The sequence below is a fragment of the Cynocephalus volans genome, chromosome 1 (genome assembly GCF_027409185.1).
Source record: "Cynocephalus volans isolate mCynVol1 chromosome 1, mCynVol1.pri, whole genome shotgun sequence".
NCBI lineage: Eukaryota > Metazoa > Chordata > Mammalia > Dermoptera > Cynocephalidae > Cynocephalus > Cynocephalus volans.
In genome coordinates, this window is record NC_084460.1 from 274,490,873 (window position 1) to 274,503,170 (window position 12,298).

The window sequence follows — 12,298 nt, forward strand, 5'->3', positions numbered from 1 at the left end:
TTTTTGCCCTTATGTAATTTCATATTAACCTGAGGCTTTAATTTTTTGAATGTCACTTTTACTATTATATTGAGATTACTCTGTAAAATCAAATCAAGGCCACCCCTCAACATGTGTTTAGTTTAATGTCATGTATAATAAAACATCTAATCTGTAGGCCTCTGTCAGTGTTATCCCTATCAACATTCTAACTATACTGCCTTCATAAAGGCACAGACTATACCTACTTTTAAGTTTTCAGATTTGTATTGGTCATTATTTTGATTGAGATAAAAAACATAAGAATCTTAAATTTTGAATTAGTTATTTTGTTTAATGTTCATTATTATTGTAATATTTTTTACTTATTAAAAAACGAATCAAATCTTTAAAAAATTACCATATAACCAAATGACAGATTAGTAGAAATGCCAAGTTATGCCAAGAAATGAAGCTAAAATAGGACTTACAGTATTCAGTCAACAAGAAAAATTTTTTTTTACTTTTATATCACCTTTAACTAGGTCTCAGAAATCTTTTATTCAGCTCACAAGGATTTTCATGTTTTTTATTCAACCATAATTGATTATATGTATTTGTGGGGAACAGAGTTGAATATCAATACCCGTGTACCATATGTGGTGATCAAATCAGGATAATTAGTATATTCATCATTCCACAGTGTAATCATCGTTCGTGACCCTTTACCAATTTCCTGCTAATCCCTGCTCCCCCTACCCCCTTTCCCACCTCTGGTGGCCTCAGTTCTGTTCTCTCCTTCTGAAAGTTTAATGTATTATTGTAATGTTCACTGTTAAGTGTAGGTTTATGTATTGTGTGGAGATGTGACCTTTATAAAATATAGGGGGAAAGAAGCCTTTTCTCATGTTTAAGCTTCCTAACTAGAGTTGATAGTAAAGAAAACTCATGTTCTAATTCTGAAAAAAGCAATGAGAATAAAACTATTTTACAATACAGAGAGCTTGAAGTTTTTTTTTAATTTGTAGTAAGAGCACCTAATATGACATCTGTCTTCTTAACAACATTTAAGTGTACCCTATGTTATTGATGACTACAGCTACAGTTTTGTACAGCAGATCTCTAGAGCACATTCACCTTGCTTGACTGACATGTTTTGCCCATTGGTTCGTAACTTTCCATTTCCCCCTCCTCCCAGTCCCTGGAAACCACCACTGTTTGATTCTATGAATTTGGCTCCTTTGGATACTTCATGTAAGTGGAATCCTGCAGTATTTGACCTCCTGTGACTGGCTTATTTCACTTAGCCTAATATCCTCAAGGTTCATCCATATTGTTACGAATGGCAGATTTTCCTTCATTTTTGAGGCTGAATATTTTTAAAGAAATTGTATGAAATAGCGAATCTACAGACTAAACATAAATATAGTCAAGTTGAAATATCTAAAGTTTCAAAAGAACACTTGCTGAAAAGGAGCTTGTAGACCTTTACTAGTTTACTAACATTTTTAGTGTGGTAAAAATAAGTAGCTGCATTAATGTACAGAATAATATAAAGTAGAATAAAAATCATATTAAAAGATATAAACATTCTGGGATCTGATACTTTGGGATAGGAGAGGATCGAGAACACAAACTTTCTACCAAGAAAAAGTCTTTCTAATAGAAATGTCATAAGGCCATTTCCAAAATGGAAGAGATTTTCATGTAAAATATTTGTTTGGAAAAGTCCTAGTTACATTCAAAATGTGGAAGGAAAAACAGAAGAACTTTATGTACAATAATTAAAACAAAGGTTAATTTTAATTTGTTTAACTGTAGTCATTCTTAAAATAGATTTAGGAAAATTCAGGAAGTTACTGAGTTGGTGAGAAATGTAGGTTAAAAAAGGAAAAAATTATATCAAAGAGTATTAAAACATTGTTTAAAAAAATATTTTTACCAACTTTTACCCAGATAGATCCCTAGATTAATTTAATTAGTGTGCTTTTGTGTCCCAAAGAAACTTCTGGTAACATTTTTATTCACTCTTTTTGTCAATCATACAAAATAAATTATGTCTAAAAAAGAACAGGAAAATGTAGCATTTTTACAAGATTCATAATTTTAGAGCATAATAATCAAATATTTTCTTAATGTGATCTTTCAAATGCCCAACTGGCACATGAAAAAATGGTCAACATCACTAATCATCGGGGAAATGCAAACCAAACCACATTGAGATTATCACCTCACCCCAGTTAGACTGGCTATTATCAAAAAACCAAGAAAAACAAATGCTGGTGAGGATGCAGAAAAAGGGGACTCCTCCTACGCTGATGGTGGGACTGTAAATTAGTGCAGCCATTATGGAGCTTTCTCAGACTACAGATAGACCTGCCATATGATCCATCAATCCTACTGCTGGGTATATACCCAAAGGAACGGAAATCATGTCAAAGGGATACCTGCACTCCCATGCTTATTGCACCTCTATTTACAATTGCTGAGATAAGGAACCAACCTAAATGTCCACCAATGGATGAGTGGATATGGAAAATGTGGTATATATACACAATGGAATACTACTCAGCCATAAAAAAAAAAAAAAAGAGTGAAATTCTTGTTAGGTTTGGTGAGACGGAGAAGAGAGAGAGAGACCTGAGTCAGGAGCCATTTCAGCTAAAAGGTTTATTCCTCCAATGTGGAGGGGAGACTGAACCAGACCAGTTACCGCTAACTAAGGAAAGCACGGGGTTTATAAGACTTTTAGGGAGGGTTCAGACAGAGTAATTGGCAATTTCAAAATCAATGGTAGGCAAGGTGACACAGCCCTTGTGGTCTGATGACATTTGGTAGGTTAAGTCATAGGCTCTTGATTAGCCACTATCTTAGTACAAAGCATTCCAGCCTAAAGCCTGCTAGACGAGGCTCACAAGACGTTCCTTTGATGATAAAGGTCATGTTTACCCAGGAGAGGAATCTCAGTTCCTGGAGCAGAAAAGGGAAAAGTGTGGGGGAGAAGAGGGAAAAGTTGCTTAACCTGGCTGTGCTGATGTTAAACTAGCCATGAGGCCTAATAATTCTGCCACTCGCAGCAACATGGATGAGCTTGGAGAAAATTATGTTACGTGGAATAAGCCAGGCACAGAAAGAGAAATACCACATGTCCTCACTCATAGTGGGAGCTAAAAATAAATGAGAAAGAAAGAGAGAAAGAGGAAGGAAGAAAGAACAATCATAATATGCTGAACTTTCAAAAGGAAAGAACAGAATTATGGTTACCAGAGGTGGGACAGGAGGAGGAGGTTATTGAGAAACTGGTTAACGGACACAAAGAATAATTACGTTTTCTAATGGTGAATATAATAATTATCTTAATCATCACATCTTGTACACAGGTATTGATATTCATCTGCTACCCAACAAATATATATAATCAATTATGTTCAATAAAAAATAAATATAATAAAATAAATGTTATCTTCCAAACTTGAGAACAATAAAGGGATATTTTTTAAACAAAGAATTTTGTTTATAAAGCTGCTGGTCTATTAAAAGATTTCCCAATTAATTTAGTGAAACCAATAACCAATGGCCAAGTAACATGGAATTAAAACAATAATTCCAGTCAAATGCATAGATGAGTTTATAATTATAAAGAAAGCAGCAGTGAGAAAGTCTCTGTCTACATTTTTTTATTAGGGAAAACAGCATATTGAATATTTTTGTGCAAGATTGTGCTAGGGGCAGTACCACCTGTGCCAATGGGATTCAATAAATAGTGTTATAAAAAATATACTTCGGATTCCAAATGTTCCTAACGTTAAAAATACAGGAGCTAAATACAATCATATGTACCAAGACTAAATGGATGCACATCCATTGAGAGTTGATTACGAGCAAGATGGTGTGATGCTGCAGGGGTGGGGAAGGTGGTGATACAGAGACGATACATCGTAAAGAGGAACCAACACATGAAAAACTATTTCCTGAAGCAAAATGTAAGAGTGGAACTGAGAAAATAGCAGAGAACCATGGCTGGCCAAAGAAGGGGCTGGAAAAGTCCGAGGAACCTTCTTGGAAGAGGTCACATATAAATGTAGCTTTGAAAGATGAGGTTAACAAGAAAATAAAAGAAATTGGAAGAGATAACTACTTTTGAGAACCAGAATTGTTATATTATTACTTTTTGTCCCAACTAAGAAATTTTTCCAATTAAATGTGGCTACCAAAATGAAAACTAGATTAGGTTATTATTTTTCCTAAAAGAGATTACTTTCAGGGAAGCAATTATATTCTTAGAATATTTTTGACAGTGTTAAAATAGATTCTGTGTAGTTCCTTTTTTTTTCTAGATGTGATATAATTTTCTGAGTACCAAAGTGTAACTTCTTTTCTAACTCCAAAGGGGAAAAAAATAACAACACGTACAATCTAAAATTTTATCTTATGGTGACAATCAAAAGCATAAGATTTTAATCTTGATGCAAATTGGGTTTTTTAAAAATATTTTTGTTTTCTATATCTATTCAAATCTGAGGCTATAGTATATCATTATTAGAAAAATACTGTATAAAAATTAAGCTAGCTTTTTAGATATTTTTCAGGTCCTCCAAAAGGCTTTTATACATTAATCAATAAATTAAATATGGATGAGCAAGTCTCTATTCATAGAGCAGGTTAAACTTTCAATATGGGGCCTTACAGGCCAAACTCCTACTAAATAATTACACTCCCCAAGGCTTACCTTAAGATATGGGATCATTCTGTTCATCAACAAAGAGTGATGGAATCTTTTTATACATAAAATTCCCCCAATGCGTGGTCCAGTTTTAAGCCTCCGACCCCCACAATGAGGTTTCTTGAGCCTCAACTGCCTTCCCCCTCCCCTCGTTTGCCAAGCTAACTGTACTTAATCCTCAAGACTTAACTCAAACATCACCTCTGTATTTGTGTTCTCTTTCTCTAGTAACTAACTACCACAAATGTAGTTGTCTACAACAGCACAAACATATCCTATAGTTCTGGAGGTTAGAAGTCTGAGGCAGGTATCCTAGGCTAAAATCAAGGTGTTGGCAAGTCTGCATCTCTTTCTGGGGCTCTAGGAAAGAATGTGTTTCCCTGCCCTTTTTCCATCTTCCAGAAGCCACCCACATTCTATGGCTCATGACCCCTTCTCCATCTTCAAAGCAAGTAGCAGGGCATCTCTCCCATCTTTCTTCCATGGTCGCAGCTCCTCTGACCACAGCCTGAGGTTCTTTACTTTTAAGGATTTGTGTAGTTAGATAGGGCCCATTTAGCTAATACAGTATAATCTCCCTATCTTAAGGTCTTTAATCTTCATCACATCTACGAAATTCCTGTTGCTATGGAAGGTAACATGTTCACAGACCCCAGAGACATCTTTGCAGGGGGGCCTTACTCTGCCAATCACAGTTGCCAAGTCTGATTTGTAAGCTCTTACTCTATCTCTCAGTCTTGGAATTTATCACTAATTTGCCTTCTCAGTTTCTACCTTGGGATTCTGAGTTCCTTTAGGAAAGAATCATTTCTTATTTATCCTGCAGTACCTGACACATTCATATTCAACGCATGATTATTTAATAAACAGAGAAATGCCAAAGATGTAGCCAAAACTGCAGACAAGCGTTAAAAGGTGAGGAAACTAGTTCTGAATCTGGAACAAGGCTCATGCTTTTGGAAGGTAAAACATGTGAGGAAAAAGGGGAACCTATGAGTTTGGGAAATTTTATGTATTTTTTCATTGAAGAATAACTTTTCCTGTCCATAATCTAAAACTGGCATTAGATAAAGGAATGTGGCTGTTTAAATGCAGCTGTGTGTCATTCAAAATGTAGGAAGGTTTGCCCCAAGACCAGTGCAGGGCTGGGGAGATACCAGCCCTCACGTACTCCACACTGACATTTCAGGACTTGGAGACCTGCAGACATCATCTGGATCCTGAGATGGACCGGCACAGATATGAGAGGAAGATCAGCTTTGCAGGGGTCCTGGATGAAAATGAAGACTCAAAAGATTCTCCTCACAGCAGCAGCCACACCCTCAAATCAGATGCAGGTGTTGAGGAGAAGAAAGGTATGGAAAAGCAAGAATTATTTCACGTTTCAGGGTTTTTCATAGGATATTTCGTTTGGGGTCTAAATAACAAAATATGTACTCAAATTGTTATGATACTGACTGTGAAGGCTCAATGAAATAGGAAACCATCCTAGTTGAAGGTTGGACTCTGCTGTCAGAGAAGCCTGGGTTCTGATTCTGTCCCAGCAACTCACCGTAACCCATTGAGTCTATGAGGCCATCGGCTGTAGGATGGGTCATTATTTACCGATGAGAAAGGAAAAACACTCCCAATTCAACTCTTATGCAAAACTTTCTTATCACTTAGTTTATGTTTTATTCTTATTGAAAGAGGGCTTTCAGACTTAATTAGATGTATATTATTATTATTACATGTCATTCTTGTGCAGTCAAAAAGAAGTATAAATAAACTGGTTAACGTTTTTCTAAACCATCTTCAAGTCAGAGTTCAAATTTCTTACTTTTTAACTCAGTTGTCAATGCCCATTTTTTTCTATATGATAATGTCCTGTGTGCCATCAAAATGTTACTGACACGTCATTTTTTAAATGGATTCCTAAAAGAAGTAAAGCTATTTACACTAGTTACTTAAGTATGAAGCCAGCCAACCTTCAGTCTCTCTTCAGGAATGTTGTTACACATGTCCGACTTACCACCTCACCCACACTCCCACCCCTCACTACCACTTGGCTCTTTGGTGGTAAAAGACACTGGTATTTATTCTGTACATCTTGTTGCTGGTGCTTTAGATGTTCACATAGACACTAGTTATCACCAATGTATCACAACTGCTACTGGGAACTAGTGATCATAAGATATCATCAGTTGTACAACACATCCTAATTTTGGATATGTTAAAATGTGAAAAAGAGGTGCATCTTAAAATGAGTGAAATATAGTAACTCATTGTGTGAGCTTATCTGAGTTACTTATCTTCTAAACTGCAGTTTTCTTTTCTGTAAAATTGGGTCAATAACACTACTGTATTGCAATGCAGAAAGCTTTAAATAAGACAGTGCAAGTAAAGCATGAACTTAGTACCTGGTGAATAGTAGGCACATAATAAACAATTGTTGTCGTTGTTATCCTTTTTATATTATGAGCATACAAATTAGAACCCACACAGAAAACCCTAACTATGAACTAAAGATTGCAAAATTTTAAGTTGCTCTCTAGAGACTCCTTTAAACTTTCAGCTTCGTTATCTGATTTTGCTATTTCTTAAATTCCCTTGCCTTTCGATATTTTCCTAATAAATTTCAATTAAAAGAACATCCGCAGGTTTGTTAAAAGAGTCAAAGATGATTTTGTGCATTGAAGTATTTTCTACTGTCCTATCAACAATGACTCAATAAATGTTGTATAACTTGATAGATGAATGATTCGCAGAAGGGATAACCCTACATGGAAAAAACACAAAATATTTAAAATCTTGTAAGGAATAGATACATGCTGGGAAAAGTTTGAATATTTCAAGATCAGAATGTTGTCACAATATTTTAAAAATGCAAATAATCATTATATCGTTGAGTTTTTGATAGACAGAGGCCATGCTGTAGGATGGATAAGCCAAGCCTTGAGCAATTTCTACTATGAAGAGGCATTAAGTCAGTATTTTTCAAATATTACTGCTTCAGACAAGGATAACTGCATATGATGAGAAACCTCCATCTTTTAAACATATCCCAAAGGGCTTTTAACTTGGGAGGCAGTCTTTTTTTCCCCCATTCAAAGTTATTAGGCTGACTATCATTTAAAGTAGTTGAATAAAAATTCCTAATGCTGACGTGGTTAAAATTGAACAGAGTAAATTCTACACTGTTTTAAAAATAAATCATCCAATTAATTTTCAGAACATTTTAATTTCATGATTATTATTTATGTAAATTGCCTTTAATGTTCAAACGCTCAAATGCCTAGTGTTTTCTCTCCTCATAGAATGGCTATATGAATATATGAAAGTGGCTTAATAAATGAAAAACAGAAAATTGAAACTGTAAACAAGATTAGAATATACTTATAAAATGTCTTTAGTCAGTTGACAAAAGTCTTCTCAAAGATGCCTAATATTCCTTAACCCCGTGTGACAAACTGATATCCGCTACTAAAGTCAATGTGCAAATGAAGACAATGGAGACCCTGCTAACTAAGATTATTAAAATTTTACTTAAAATTTAAAATTTGTCTATTTTTAATTAAAGCTAAAAATGTTAGTTTCTGAACTAAACAACCTGAGGACCATTCGAATTCTGCCAAGGAAAACTAACGTGAAATAATCCTTAGAAATAAAAATATCTGCCTAAAATCTCCAAGCAAAATCTGTCAAATCATTTTACTCGTATTCTAAATACAAAGTAAGACCTGTATTCCATCATGCGGACACCAAGACTAGTCTGATCATTCAGTAACCATCTACTAAGCACCTACTGTATGCCAGGAGCTATTACATATTCCCAGAATACAGCAAAAAAACAGGAAAAATTTTCCAGATACATTTTAATTTATATTAAAAATAGTTAATACTCACTATTATGTGGATAACTATTGGTTAACATAAAAGATCAGACTTTTAAGTGGAGATAAATAGAGCAGAGATAAATATTATGAGGAAAAATAAATTAGGGATAGTGTGGTGACCTGGCGTGGAAAGAGATGTATTCAGAGGTGGCCCCCATAACTGACACTGAGCAAGACCTGCATGATGTGAAGGAACTAGTTGTGCAAAGGGCTGAGGGACAGTCTTCCAAACAGAGGCAACAGTGATGCGGGAATGAAGTTGGAGCATTTGAAGATGAGCAAAAGGACCAACATGGTTGTAACAGAATGAGTTGGGGGAAGATTGGCACGAGATGAGTTGGAAAGTTGGGCTAAGGGCTAAAAAGGTCTGGTAGGTATGATTGGCTATTTCATCCTGTTTTAAGTGTGTCAAAGAGTTGTTGGTAGGTTTAACTAGAAAAGTGATATAATGTGTGTATTTATGATTTATGCATTTAAAAGATGACTTGAGCTGTGGGAGTGGGGGAAGGTGAAGCAGTTAGGTAATTGTGTAGTCAGTCCAGGGAAGAGGCAATGGAGCTTTCTTCCTATGATAATTTGAAATGTAGAGTCAGCAGGACTTGCTAATGGACACAATGTGGGGTGAAAGAAAAGGGAAAAAGAGATGTTTTATTTAATTTAGATGAACTTGTTTTACTTTCGTACTAGTTCTAGTTGTTATGGAGATAAAAGCTAAAATTCAATGCTCTACAATCTCAACTGACAGTTTTCATATACAATACTAAATCTGAATTCTTACTGCTGTGTCCCTTATAAACAATGAATGCCATAATTCTGAACCCTAATTTTTCAGTGCTACAGGATGTCTCCAATTATCTTTGGTGGTAGAATAAGTTCTCAAAATTAAATTTCTTCCAGATCACGTTAATTTGGGGTTATTTTGCTGCATTTATAGCTGAAAGATGTCATAAATCAAGTAAAGAATGTTAGTATGTGCTTCTGTAAAAATCTAGGCATTATCTCTCTAATCTTTTTCTCTACTTCCCAATCTACTTACACATGAAATTGCACCAGTAGTTATTAAAAACGACAATTATATTCTGTTTCAAACCTATTTCAGATAAGTCTTAAGTCTCAATTAAACCTAAAAATAATATTGAAAAACACAGTGAGTTTTGTGCTATAATTAAAAGACAACATTATGGTCTATAGTCTTTGTAGAATTTATCCAGCTGTGCTACAAGAAATTCCATCCAGATGTGAGATTCTATCTAGATGTGTTTAAGGAGCTTCATGAGGCCTTTACCAGCTGAGAGGTGGTCATTTTTGTCTTAATCACAAGAATAAGTAAGAGATTGAACATTCCCAGTGTTCAGCAGGAATTGTTCTGGGCTCCTTTATATGGCACTAAAAGTATAGATTTAACTAACATTTTAAAGAGTTATACAAGTTCTATCACAGCCACAAGTTAACTCTCCTGTCTGTGAGAAACCTAAAACTGAAATGAAAACTTCTTGATTGGGACTTTAAAAACCATTAATGGCTATGCCTTAAATAATTAGTAAGAAATCACATTCATGCCTTAAGAAGGTAAGCTTACAAAATTGACCCCTTTCCTTATAATGGACTTTAAGCTCTTAAAACTTTCTTTATCCCCTCTTTATAAAAGCAGTATGTTATAACACCAACTGTTCAAAAGAGAAGGAAAGAGGTGTGTTTATGTCTATGGGAAATAAGGATCCATTTGCTTTAAAAAAAAGTAGGTTTCAAGTTTAAACATGTTTTTTTACCCTTTTATTTTCCTCACTGCTGACCGTTTCTTCCAGAACACTAAAGATGAATAATGCATGCTCATCTTGGTAGACATAGACTGTAAGGTTGGCTCAGGGTGTTGCAACATTTGGACTCACATCTCATCCAGCCTTTTGACTGAGAGGAGGATGCTATGAAATCACTAGGTGCATTGGAAAATGGAACCATTTCACACTCACGCTTATCCAAAGAACCCCAGTGAAAACAGATCGTTTAGTGCCTTTGCTGAGGAGCAGAGCGGAACCCACTGCTGACTGTTCAAGAGAGAAGCGCCTCTTGTTTTTATTTCCTAATGAGGTATTCCAAAATGAAGGGGTTTACGTGACAGCTCACAGAATTCTACAAGTCCCATTTCAAAAAAACAAAAACAGGTGGTTTGCGTTTCTATTGAACAAAGTAATAACATGATGTAAATGTACTAACAGTTCTAGACGATGCTGCTGCAAGGGCACACTCATGCTTGTGAACCCTGGGCCAGAAAAAGAGCAGGTTGTTCCCAGCCCCGATGAGCTTTGTGTCCAAGAAAGAAGCTGCACCAGCCCTTCCTGGTGGCCCCAGCCTCCTGCCTGCCTAACAAAGCCTGCGTGACTGGGGGCTTGGGAGAAGCTCCTTGTCCAGAATGCTGCTCATCCCGGCCAAGAGAGGAGGCTGATCAGGGACCAGTTGGGGAGAGCCTGGATATGACACTGACTGGGGAAAACTAAGGGGGCAAAAGCCCTATTTTATTCTTTTAATACAGTTCCCAGCAGGAAGATCAGGATAGGAGGTTCTCGCCTGCTCCAGATTAAAGGAACCCGCAGTTTCCAGGTGAAGAAGGGGGGTTCCTTGTCCAGCATCCGCCGGGTCGGCAGCTTAAAGAGCAGCAAGTTATCACGGCAGGACTCAGAGTCTGAGGCTGAGGAGCTGCAGCTGTCCCAGAGCAGGGACACTGTCACTGACCTAGGTAACATAGAAGAGTGGGGTGTGCAGGGACGTGGGGGGTAGGAAGACAAGGCCCAAGTCCTGAAACAGCTGACATCCGTTTTCTTACACATACCTAGATGAAGGGCAGAGCCATAGGTTAGACCCGTGCAGTCTGCAAAGCACACTACCCTCTAGAGCAGGGCTGCTCAAAACTCCATGTGCACACAGGTCACCAGGGAGTCTTGTTAAAATGCAGATTCTGATTCAGCAGATCTGGGGTGGGGATCTAAGATTCTACATTTTTAACAATCTTCCTGGTGATGCTGATGCTGCTGATTCAAGAACCACACTTTGAGGAACAAGGATATAGAGTGTACATTGGGAAAAGAAAAGGCTTTAATGACAAGAACAGTTATTGAAATCTGATGTTTATCCATTTGTCTGATCAGGACCTTTAAAGTCAAATGTAGAATTTCCCCTGGGAACAGCTACCTAAAGTTCTTCTATATTTTAAAGTCTTTATTTAACAGTAAAAACAAGCAAAATTTCAGAGAGGAAAGACTGTCCATACCTAACAATTAGTGATCTTCAGGAAGTCATTTAACTTCTAAGGGATTTGTTTTCTCCAACTATCCAATGGGAATAATTCTATTTACTCCTTGCCTATTCTACAAGAATTCTCTAAAGATAAATTAGGGGATGATTGCAAAATGTGTTAAACACCTGAGAATGAACTCTATATACCATGAAAATATTAGAGTTGTAGATTGTCAGTGTAGATTCCAAAGAGACTCCAAATCCTGACATGCGTTAGTCCAAAATAGACAAGAAAAAGATTAAGTAGGCATGCATATAGACCTCGCCAGATGCCTAGTATTAACTATTAGGTAAAAGTTGAAGTGCTTTCTCTTTGCCATTCAGTCTCTTTATGAGAAGCAAAATAGAAAGCTCTTCTTTATAGCTAAGTAGTTTTAGAAGTCAGTAATGAATGTGGATAAATTATCAATTGAGTCTACTAAAATAGAAGCTGAGTATCTTTAATCAAAGA

General features: G+C 36.3%; 1 protein-coding gene across 3 annotated transcripts in view; it reads left to right on the top strand.

The window, feature by feature from the left end:
- UNC80 (unc-80 homolog, NALCN channel complex subunit) overlaps positions 1-12,298 on the top strand; it is a 207,725-nt gene that overhangs the window by 98,299 nt on the left and 97,128 nt on the right. For 2 of the 3 annotated variants that reach the window (XM_063092340.1, XM_063092341.1), the window contains exon 26: positions 5,871-6,036. In XM_063092340.1, the coding sequence (XP_062948410.1) occupies positions 5,871-6,036 (166 nt within the window). Of the gene's footprint in view, positions 1-5,870; positions 6,037-11,086; positions 11,291-12,298 lie in introns of all 3 variants that reach the window. The other variant, XM_063092339.1, reaches the window with a different exon arrangement.